The following is a 12,058-nucleotide window of genomic DNA, read 5'->3' as shown; positions in this document are numbered from 1 at the left end:
CGGCCCTATTTGGACCGGGGGTCACTGCTCACAGTCACTCATGCCCTCATCACCTTGAGGTTCGACTACTGTAATGCTCTCTACATGGGGTTACCTTTGAAAAGTGTTCGGAAACTTCAGATCGTGCAGAATGCAGCTGCGAGAGCAGTCATGGGCTTTCCCAAATATGCCCATGTTACACCAACACTCCGCAGTCTGCATTGGTTGCCGATCAGTTTCCGGTCACAATTCAAAGTGTTGGTTATGACCTTCATGGCATCGGACCAGATTATCTCGGGGACCGCCTTCTGCTGCACGAATCCCAGCAACCAGTTAGGTCCCACACAGTGGGCCTTCTCCAGGTCCTGTCAACTAAACAATGTCGTTTGGCAGGACCCAGGGGAAGAGCCTTCTCTGAGGCGGCCCTGGCCCTTTGGAACCAACTCCCCCCAGAGATTAGAATTGCCCCCACCCTCCTTGCCTTTCGTAAACTTCTTAAAATCCACCTCTGCTGTCAGGCATGGGGGAACTGAGATATTCTTTCCCCCTAGGCCTTACAATTTATGCATGGTATGTTTGTATATATGTTTGGTTTTATAATAAGGTTTTTTTTAGTTGTTTAGTATTGGATTGTTACATGCTTTTTTTAAATCACTGTTGTTAGCCACCCCGAGTCTGCGAAGAGGGGCGGCATACAAATCCAATCAATCAATCAATAAACAAACAAACAAACAAACAAACAACTATTTACCAGTGGCAAAGAACTGGTGGGATCATAAGCCTGAAAAAGTGGTTGAAAGTGAGCAAGCAAAACTACTGTGGGACTTCCGACTTCCGACTGACCGAATTCTGAAGCATAACACACCAGATATCCTGATTGTGGAGAAAAAGAAAGCATGGATCATCAACATCGCAATCCCAGGGGACAGCAGAATTGTGGAGAAGCAGCTAGAGAAATTAGTGAAATACAAAGATCTAAAAATTGAGCTGCAACGACTCTGGCATAAGCCAGTGAAAGTGGTCCCAGTGGTACTTGGCACGTTGGGCGCAGTGCCAAAGGATCTCAGTGGATATTTGAAAACTATCGGAATTGACAAAATCTCCATCTATCAATTGCAAAAGGCCGCTTTACTGGGATCGGCAAACATACGTCGCCGCTACGTCACGCAATCCTAGGTGCTTGGGAAGCGCCCGACTGGTGATGAAATACGAAATCCAGCATAGTGATCTCGTTTGCTGTATTGTATTGACTAATAATAATAATAATAATAATAATAATAATTATTATTATTATTATTATTATTATTATTATTATTATTATTATTATTTCTAAAATTTAGATGTTGGCATTCTTTCTATTAATAGAATTTTCTCCACTGAGTATGCTGTATTTCAGCATTTAGTGAAATTCAGCATTAGGGTATTCTGTGTTTAGCCCTAGTAAAGACTGGACTTTGAAGGTGTGGATGTGGGAAACAGATTTCTATGCCACCCTTCTCGAGGCAACTCAGGGCGGCGTACAACATTACAAATGCAACAATATGTAAAGAAATCTAATTAATATAAAAGAATTATACAAATTACTAAAAAATATTAAAAACTCCATATACAATCAAACACATTCATCCAATTCAATCATACACAGTATCAGCCAAAGACAATCTCATCACTCACGGCCCTCGTGCCTGCCGACAGAGGTATGTCTTAAGAGCTTTACGAAAGACCAAGAAGGAGGAGGTCGTACGTATCTCCGGAGGGAGAGCAGATTCCAGAGGGCTAGGGCTGCCACAGAGAAGGCTCTTCCCCGAAGCCCCGCCAGCCGACATTGTCTGGCTGACAGGACCTGGAGAAGGCTGACTCTGTGGGACCTAACTGGTTCCAAAGATAATCTGGTCCTAAGCCATGTATGGCTTTATAGGTCATAACCAGCACTTATTCAGGACCAGGAATAAGCTTCCTCATGCATCTAATTGTTCTTCCTGCAAAAATATAATTTTCTTGCTGCTGGCCATGCTAATTGGAAATCATGGAATAATTCAAGATATGTGAAGGCATATTTGTTACCTATCCTTTTCAATAAACAGGGTGAGTTCATATTAATTTAGCTGAACTTAGTTAATGCTGATGCTTATTTAATACTAGGATAATAAGATGATTAATGAAGAGATTATTTAAGATTATCAAGACAAAATTGATTAATTATTAATGCTCTGTGTAGCAGTGGTTTCAACAGACAAAGAGAGCAAGAGGTAAAATAAATCCTAAGCCCAACGCAAAAGATTTTCTTAATGGAAAATCTATCACAACTGCACTATTATAATGTGTTCTGCACTGGGCTTCCCTTGAAGAGCATCCAAAAATTTCAGTTGAATTTCAGAATTCAGCAATTTGAACACTTTTGCTTAAGCTTAGACTTGTGCATATGTTGCCTCTTTTGTGGGAGCTGCATTTGCTTCCAATTTGCTTCCAGGTGCTAGTTAACATCTTTAAAACTCTACATGCCTTGAAGCCAGGCTTTTTGAAAAACAGCCTCTCACTCTTTATATTCACCCAGCCCATCAGGACAGGAAGGCAGGGTAGGTTGTAGATCACATCTGTTAGGATTGCACATCTGGTGGGACCACAAAAAAACAATCTGCTTGGTGGATGATGCCTTTATGGAACATCCTTCCCCCCTGGTATGATTGGCTTGTACCTTGTTGCTTTTCCAAAAGGTCCTGAAGACATTAGTTTTTTTCAGCGTGTCTAAGAACCACAAACAGGAGATGGAGTTGATCAAGTGGTGGATCTGATTTTGTTGCTGTTGTCAAGGATGTGGGGGTCATGATTTTTTTTCAAAAGTTTTTTTCCCTCCACCTTCACAAATACAGATTCAACATGCATATACCTTCCAGTATTACATACATCATACAAAGTTCATAATTGTACATTTTTGCTCTTTATTCATAGACCCCTATTTAATTTTTTTAATGTTAAACAACAGCAGCCTGCCCCTTTAACTACCCTTTCTTGCACCCCTCTTCTTCCTTCTTTCCTCCTCCTACTTCCTTTTCCTTCACTCCTCCTAAACCTCTCTCTCCCTCTTTCTTCATTGTCTCTCTCTCTCCACCTCTCACTCCTTCTCTCCCTTCCTTTCTACTTCCTCTTCATCCCTCTAGTACCTTTCCTGTATGTCAAAGACTTAGGGGGCAGGTGAGCTGAGTTAGGGCAAAGACTTAGGAAACATTAAAAAACTTTGAAAACATTAGAAAATTTAGAAAACATTCTTAGTAGAGAGTAACAATGGAATATAATTCTTTATTGCCCAAGTGTGATTGGACACACAAGGAATTTGTCTTGGTGCATATGTTCTCATATGAAAGATCTTGCAAGCCAATAAGAACCGGGAACATTGTTAGTACCTGGTTAGGGCTGGAAAGAAACATTCAGAACAAATAGAACAATAATAAAACCTACAAAGACAGGGTTTGGAAAACATTATTCACAAAGAGTAAAAGAGAGTGAAAGAGCTTGTAATAGGTGGAAATATCATTAGCACTATCATTAGGGCTGGAAAGAAACATTTGTAGCAAGTTAGAGCAATGAAGAAAAACTGCAAAGACAGGGCTTGGAAAACATTCTTAGCAGAGAGTAACAATGAAAGAACTTTCAAGCAGTAAGAACTGGGAACATTGTTAGCACCTGATAAGGGCTTGAAAGAAACTTACTTGGAGCAAGTTAGAGTAATGAAAAAAAACTGTGCAAAGACTTAGAGCTTGGAAAACATTCTTCACAGACAGTAACAATGAAAGAGCCTGCAAGATAAGAGCTGGAAAGTTCGTTAGCACCTAGTTAGGGCTGTGGGGAAAAAAGGTTCGAAAAAAGCTGCATTCAGGGTATAAGACGCATCTGAATTTTCAGCCTCTTTTAGAGAGGAAAAAGCTACGTCTTATCCTCTGAAAAATATGGTAATAACCACATAGATTACATTCCATCAATAAAAAATCAAGAAGAATTAGTATTGGAAAAAATTATACAATGTGCAGAGATGACTAAATAGACTCTAGAAATAAAAGGTAACAAGGAAACACAATTTTATGATTGTTGGAACTTATTTTACTACTGGCTCCAAAACAAAAATAAAACCTGCTAATTCTACCGTAAAATACTCAACTATGTAAATAAAAATCACACCTAGTGAAAAGCTTATTGTATTACAGTGATCCCCCGGGTATTGCGATCCCGATCTTTGCGAAACGGCTATATGGCGATTTTTGAACCCGGAAGTAAAAACACCATCTGCGCATGCGCGCCCTTTTTTTCTATGGGCACGCATGCGTAGATGGCGCCGGGCAGATCAGCTGCTGGGCGGCTTCCCTGGGTCTTCCCCCTCTTGCTGGCGGGAGGGCGAAGCCCCCCCAGCACCCGCTCGCCCGCCGTTTGCCCGGCCACCCGCCCTTTGCCGTTCGCCGCTCGCCCGCCCTTCGCCCGGCCACCCGCCCTTCGTCCGCCCTTCGCCCGGCTCACCCGCCCTTCGCCCGGCCACCCGCCGTTCGCCGCTCACCCGCCCTTCGCCCGGCCATTCGCCGCTCGCCCGCCCTTCGCCCGGCCACCCGCCCTTCGCCCGGCTCGCCCGCCGTTCGCCGCTCGCCCGCCCTTCGCCCGGCCACCCGCCGTTCGCTCGCTGCTCGCCCGGCCACCCGGGTTCGTTTGGCTTTGGGACATGCCGGCGGCGACGTTTTAAAACAGCCGCGCGGCTTCCCAACTGAGTCCCGAAGTCAAAGGCGAACTTCGGGACTCAGTTGGGAAGCCGCGCGGCTGTTTTAAAACGTCGCCGCCGGCATGTCCCAAATCCAAACGAACCCGGGTGGCCGGGCGAGCAGCGAGCGAGCGGCGAACGGCGGGCGAGCGGCGGGTGGCCGTTCGCCGCTCGCCCGCCCTTCGCCCGGCCACCCGCCGTTCGCTCGCTGCTCGCCCGGCCACCCGGGTTCGTTTGGCTTCGGGACATGCCGGCGGTGACGTTTTAAAACAGTCGCGCGGCTTCCCAACTGAGTCCCGAAGTCAAAGGCGAACGTCTGGGACAACATGTTCCCAAGCCGACTTTCACCGCTGCCGGTCGAGGGCTCTGGGATGGATTCCTGTGGGGTATGCCAACCCCAAACAGGACCCAACAGTGTCCCACTTCTTCCCTGCCCCTTCAGGGCAGTTCTGGGGTTGGTTCCATAAGAACCAGACACGCCCAGGCAACGGGAATTTGGGATTCCCACTAAGTGTGAAGAACTCCCATCCTGCTGTGGCACCTGTCCACACTCCTCTCGGTGTCTTATGATTTTTATTTTCTTATTTTAAGCACCCAAAAATCACCTAAATGGGGGTTGGGAAGCTATATAAATTTGTTTAATAAATAAAATAAAATAAATATCTAGATGGGAATCTATTATTTTGTTAATCATAATAGGAATATTTTAAATAATTTTAAGTTAATGATTACCTCAGCAAGAACCTGGGGATTTTACATCTCATTAGATCTTCATTTGCTTATATTAGCACAGTAGATGGCATAGAGCAGTAATGGCGAACCTATGGCATGGTGTCACGCGGAGCCATATCTGCTGGCCTGCAAGCTGTTGCCCTAGCTCAGCTCCAACGTGCATGTGTGTGCCTGCCAGCTTATTTTTGGCTCACACAGAGGTTCTGGGAGAGCATTTTTGGCTTCCAAAGAGCCTCCGGGGGATGGGAAAGGGTGTTTCTACCCTTCCCCAGCTCCAGAAAAGCCTTTGGAGCCTGGGGAGGACGAAACATGAGCCTACTGGGCCCACCAGAAGTTGAGAAACAGGTCATTTCCCGCCTCCAGAAGGCCTGCGCGGGGTAGGTGGGGAGAAACTGTTTTCGCCCTCCCTAAGCATTGAATTATGGGCTTGGGCACTAGCGCATGCATGATAGCTCATGCCCATATTCTTTAGGCACCTGAGGGGAAAAAAGGTTCACTATCTCTGAGAGTACAGTAGTCCACAGTCTGGATCTTAACATATTTTATTCCATCTTAAGAAACAGACTCCTTTCTCTCTTCTACACTCCTTTATCTTAATGGATCCTTAGAAATACTAATTTTAATTTATTGTTAGATGTAAGAAGCCTGCAAGGAGAGAAACTGACACAATGGATACATTTGTTGATTCAGCTTGGTATTACTTAAGATACACTGATCCTCATAATACTGAAAGGTAAGTAACTTGGATATTTTTCATTCTACGTTTACATGTAGTTGTATAGGCTGATTAGTCTTTTCATAACCCAGGTGGAAACTAATATTTCTATTACTAAGAATGTACAATGTGTGTGAATTATATAATGTGAAATGAAGAGGAGCACAGGCAGAAGGATTAGACATTTCCAGCATATTCCAAGCAAGACTCCCATATTACAATCTGCCATGTCTCAAAGAATGCATCAGTAGTTAAGTGAAGAACATAGAACCATAGAACAATCCACTAACACAGTGGTCCTCAATGTTTCTAAGGCCACGACCCCTTAATAAATTCCTCATGTTGTGATGACACCCAACCAATTCTAGTGCCAATTTTCTCAACAGCTTTAAGCTGATTGGTAGGAAGGTCAGAGGGACACCCCAACTGTAAACACTTGATTGGTCGGATTGTAAAAATATGTTCCAAGGCACTAGAATAGGAGCTTTAGTTCCTAACACCATGGGAAATCTGTCTTTTCCCATGGTCTTAGGCAACCCCGGTGAAATGGTTGTTTGACTCCCAAAGGGGTCCCGACCCCTAGGTTGAGAACCAATGCTCTTAACATGTTTCAGGAGGGACTAGGACTTTTAACCTCCTCCACTTGACTGAGCCTGTTCCATCCCCAGCCTTCTGCCCCCCAGGCATTGGTTGCTGCCTTTTCTCCCTGGCCCTTTCGCGGAATGGGTCTCAAAAGCACTTTTGCCCTGGCCTTTTGGACCCAGGGGACACTAGGCCGCCAGCCAATCACAGGATTTGTTTTAATTCACTTCCCTTTCTCAGCTTTGAAGTTAAATTGCATTTTGAACCTGGGGTAGATACGGAGATGCATGTCCGCTTTCTCCAATGACAGCAGATGAGCGAGCCTACAGAGGTGGGTCGGGCAGGCTTTTGCCTCTCTGCCACCCCAGTTACCCACATCCCGGTCCTGGCAGTGGCAGGAAGGTTCCGTGAGGAGGAGGCGGCAAGGAAGAGAAGGAAAGGAAGGGCGAAGAAGGCCAGAAAGTCAGAAAGGAGCAGCAGTAGCTCTGGCGGCGGTGGTACGTATCGCTAGAACATGGCAGCAGCAATAACCATGGCAGCCAAAACAAATGAAGCCTTCACTATTTATTGGCAGGGGTAGAGCGGCCCAGCTCAGAGTGGACCAATCAGCTCACCTCCCCCCTTGCCACATGACCTGCGGCCTCCCTAGAAAGGTCTCTCCCCAGCCAGGGCCGGATACCTCCCCAGCCCTCCTCGGCTCAGGCACCACGCTGAGATTTAGGATGTTGCCATAGCCGCTACTGAACAAAGCCAGCCGTCTGCCCAATAGCTGCAAGCTCACTTTGGAATCAGTTCTGGATTCGCGGAGGGCAGGAGGTCGGGGGTGAGCAAGAAGGGTGAAGAACAGAACAGCCCTTCACTCCTGATTCCTTCCCTCCACAAATCCAGAACTGACTTCAAGGCGAGCTTGCAGTTCTCAGACAGAATGTTGGCTTTGTTTGGTAGCGGCTGTGGCAACGTCGTAAATCTTTCCCAGGCTTTAGAAGGCAGATGCCAGTTGAGCTCTGTCCCCACCGGGATTTCCCGATATTGGCGGTGGACCATGCGCCCGCTCACCCCTAAGCCTGCAAAGCACTGGCTGTGGAGAGCAGAGGGAGGTGGGGGAGGGCACACACTTGCCTCTTGTTTGCTTGCAGCCATAAGGCTGTAAGGGAGATGGGATGGAGGAAGCCTCAGTGCGGATGACCGCTAGCCGCCAGCCCTGGCTGCTGCAGCCACAGGCTCCACAGGCACCTGAGCCAATGAGGACTGGGGAGATGTCTGGCCCCAGTTGGGGGGGACCATTCTACGGTGGCTGCGGGCCATGCGGTAAGGGGGCAGGTGAGCTGATTAGTCCACTCTGAGCTGGCCCGCTCTGGCTCCCGCCAATAAATATTGAAGGCTCCGTTTGTTTTGGCTGCCGCGGTTAAAAGCATCGCCGCCGCCACCGTGCTCTAGCGGTCAGTGCTGTCACCGCCAGAGCTGCTGCTGCTCCTTTCTGACTTTCTGGCCATCTTCGCCCTCCCTTTTCTCCTCCTCATGGACCTGCCTGCCACTGCCCGGGAGGTGGGCAGCTGGGGGGGGGGGGAAGAGAGGCAAAAGCCCACCCGACCCACCTCTGCAGGCTCGTTCACCTGTTGTTATTGTGGAAAGCGTATGCGCACCTCCACCTCTCCCCCAGGGTCAAAACACAATTTAACTTCAAAGCTGAGAAAGGGTAGTGAATGAAAAGTAACAAATCCTCTGATTGGCTGGTGGCCAAGTGTCCCCTGCATTCAAAAGGCCAGGGCGAAAGTGCTTTTGAGACCTATTCAGCGAAAGGGCCAGGGAGAAAAGGCAGCAACCAATGGCTGGGGGACGAAAGGCTGGGGACGGAACAGGCTCGGCCAAGTGGAGGAGGCTAAAAGTCCCATTCTGGTTTCAGGATGTTTTCCTTATAACACCATTATTGAAGAAAAATAGTAAAACTTGAATAAACTTATTAGAAACTGGAGCTATTCATCCTAAAACTAGAGCCTTATCTTTCTCCAAATTATCTTTTCCTTGTACAGCAAGTTTAAATAGAAATATATGACATTGTGTAACTGTGTTATCCAATGAGTTGAATCAAATTTCAGATAGCTAAAGATATTTTAAGAGAGTTCAGATTTTTCCCTTTTTGTAAGAACAATTTTAATTTGAATATCTCCCAATTCTATCCTTATCTGCCCAATTTTCTCTGACATAACTTGGATTCAGTACTAGACACCATTTATGTCTACAGTGGAAACTACTTATTCAAATGAAACGATTTTGCATTAATGTTTTGTTAATCCTGAGTCTTTGGAGAAGGACAGCATACAAATCTAAATAATAATAACAACAACAACAACAATACTGATTTACTGTTGGTATGTGTGTGTGTGTGTGTAATTCTGAACAAATTTTTACTTTGCAACAAATTAGTACTTTTAGAGTCATATTCCTGTGAATTAAATTATTACTTCTATAAATATTCTTATCCTAAATAAGCAGATTGATCACTTGCCAAAAGCACAGAGCTGGGTAACTCCTACAAAGCTTTACCTTTACCATTGTTCAAGTCCACATACAAAGGAGGTGCTATTATCATTTGAAGTTGCGGCAGAAGTTGTGAATGTTCAAAATAGATTTTGTTGTAATATAATATATTCTCATTGCCCCACAATGGCAGTGTCAAATTAATAGCACTCTTTAAATCAGGATAATGGAGTTTTACAAGACATTTTAGGAAAAATTAGGAATAGTAATGTTAGAACTCTGTAATGAACTTCTAATAGATACTAAGATACTGGACTCATGGTTGGAGGCATTTATAAATTTAATCCCAGAAAAAGGAAACTGATTTACAGAAAATTAAGAAATATAGACTGATCTCGCTCTTGAATACGGATTATAAAATTTTTGTATCATTAATGACAGAAAGACTAAAACTGTTCTTAAATATCAGAAAGAGACAAGAACCGTGATGGCGAACCTTTTTTGGTTCGTGTGCCAAAAGGGGTGCGTGGGGGGTGCTAGCATGTGTGACATGCCCACACCCTTTCCCTCCCCCCACGCATGCGCAGCCCCACATCACACTGCTCCCCCATGCTGTGCACAGGCCTTTCTGAAGCCAGGTGGATGAAAAAAATCATTCAACAAACAAACTGCAAGTTCGGAAAAAGACACTTCTGGTTTGCTGTTGTAGTCTGGGTGATGTGTGTCCTACCTGGGACTTGTTGCATTCCTTGGAGAGAGAGCAAGTAAGAAGCGGATATGCAGTGTGACATGCCCACACCCTTTCCCTCCCCCCACGCATGCGCAGCCCCACATCACACTGCTCCCCCATGCTGTGCACAGGCCTTTCTGAAGCCAGGTGGATGAAAAAAATCATTCAACAAACAAACTGCAAGTTCGGAAAAAGACACTTCTGGTTTGCTGTTGTAGTCTGGGTGATGTGTGTCCTACCTGGGACTTGTTGCATTCCTTGGAGAGAGAGCAAGTAAGAAGCGGATATGCAGCCCCCCCCCCCTGGATTGGATCTTCTACTCTGGGCTCTGCCTACAGTAATTTGAAACACAAAGCAATCATCGATCCTGCAGCAGGAGTGCATTTCAAAATGCTGCCAGAGGCAGAGCATGTTACTGGAGTCTGTTTAGTTCCAGCTCTGGCTGTCATCATAGAGTGGAAAGTGCATTCAAAGAGCAGCCGCTGCCCTGTCTACTGGTGTTTGGAAACCTCGGAGCTGGAGTTTGGGGGAGAGAGAGAAAGAGAGAGAGAGAAAGAAGGAAAGAAAGAAAGACAGAAAGAAAGAAAGAAAGACTTCTGCTATTTCTGCTTTTGTTTGCATGGAAGGAAAGCAGCAAAAGTCTTTCTTTCTCTCCCCCAAACTCCATTTCTGAGGCTTCAAAATCCAACCTCTACAGTGCCTGCTCTTTGAATGCGCTTTCCGTTCTATGGTGAAAGTGATTGGACGCCTCCCCTTCCCATGCTGATCTCCGCTCCTATTTCCCCGCGGTCCTCCCACCTGAGTCCTGACTGACAGGGAGCGCCTACCAGCATTCCCAGAAGCCCCTCCACCTTGGGACAGTAATTGAGCCATATTCTTCCTGGGGAGGAGAGTCTTGCAGGACCATTGGCTGCACTCTCTCCGACAGGCACTGGGCAGTCACGTCAAGGGCAGCTCCAAGTTATGGAACCAGTGCTCTCTGCCCGCAGCTGAGCTTCCCATGCAAGGGGCCGGCTGGGGCTTCCAAAGGTGGTAGGGAATGTAGATGAAGCAGTGCATACGAATGCCCTGCAGGAACAGCCACCCGACAGGACGTCTGCTTCTCAAGCCCTGTTCTCATCTGGGCTCTGCCTACTCAGTTTGAAACACACTCCTTTTTGCAAGCTGACAAGTGATGTCTCCGGGCTACAATTCCCAACCTGCACAATCTGCTGGGGGGGGGGGGGGTTGAGAAAGAGAGAAAGGCAGATGCCCTTCCTGAAAGTTTTCAAAAGCAGAGCAGCCACTATTGGCAGGGGAGACAGGAGGAAGGGAGGTGTGAGTGTGTATCTGTATATAGAGAGTGTGTATCTCTGTGAGTTCTTGGAGACCCCCCACCTCTCTCTCTCCCACGTATCCGCTTCTCCCCCTCAACTGGCAGAAGTGGGCCTTGGGCTCCAGAGGCTTAAAGAAGGCATCCAGCAGTTTGAAGAGTTACATAGGAAACGTGTGGGGCACATTGGCACCCTTAGGATTTATTGGGGAGCCCTTGCAGAGTAGTGCCGAAGATTTTAACACGTTTTTCGCTGACAAAATTGCTCGGATCCGGGCGGACCTCGACTCCAATTGGACAACAGAGTCGACTGACAATGAGTCAGTCGAGGTGACTGGGGCTCGTATTTGTCCACCTGTCTGGGAAGAGTTTGATCTGGTGACACCTGATGAAGAGGACAAGGCCATTGGAGCCGTGAGTTCTGCCACCAGTCTCCAACCTTCCCTTTATGGGGAAGGTTGTTGAGAAGGTGGTGGCGCTCCAACTCCAAAGGTCCTTGGAAGAAGCCGATTATCTAGGCCCCCAACAGTCAGGATTCAGGCCCGGCTACAGCATGGAAACTGCTTTGGTCGCGTTGATGGATGATCTCTGGCGGGTCCAGGACAGGGGTTTATCCTCTGTCCTGGTGCTTCTTGACCTCTCAGTGGCTTTCAATACCATCGACCATGGTATTCTTCTGCGCCAGCTGGAGGCATTGGGAGTAGGAGGCACTGTTCTTCAGTGGTTCTCCTCCTACCTCTCCGGTTGGTCGCAGTCGGTGTTAGTGGGGGGCCAGACGTCGACCTCAAGGTC

At 46.7% G+C, this 12,058-nt stretch overlaps 1 protein-coding gene across 1 annotated transcript in view; it reads left to right on the top strand.

The window, feature by feature from the left end:
- LARS2 (leucyl-tRNA synthetase 2, mitochondrial) overlaps nt 1-12,058 on the top strand; it is a 359,496-nt gene that overhangs the window by 209,161 nt on the left and 138,277 nt on the right. Inside the window, exon 13 of the mRNA XM_070728261.1 lies at nt 6,084-6,182. Coding sequence (XP_070584362.1) covers nt 6,084-6,182 — 99 coding nt within the window. The remainder of the gene's footprint in view (nt 1-6,083; nt 6,183-12,058) is intronic.

Source organism: Erythrolamprus reginae, chromosome Z (genome assembly GCF_031021105.1).
Source record: "Erythrolamprus reginae isolate rEryReg1 chromosome Z, rEryReg1.hap1, whole genome shotgun sequence".
NCBI classification, from domain to species: Eukaryota; Metazoa; Chordata; class Lepidosauria; order Squamata; family Dipsadidae; genus Erythrolamprus; species Erythrolamprus reginae.
This window is presented reverse-complemented; position numbering and strand designations above follow the sequence as displayed.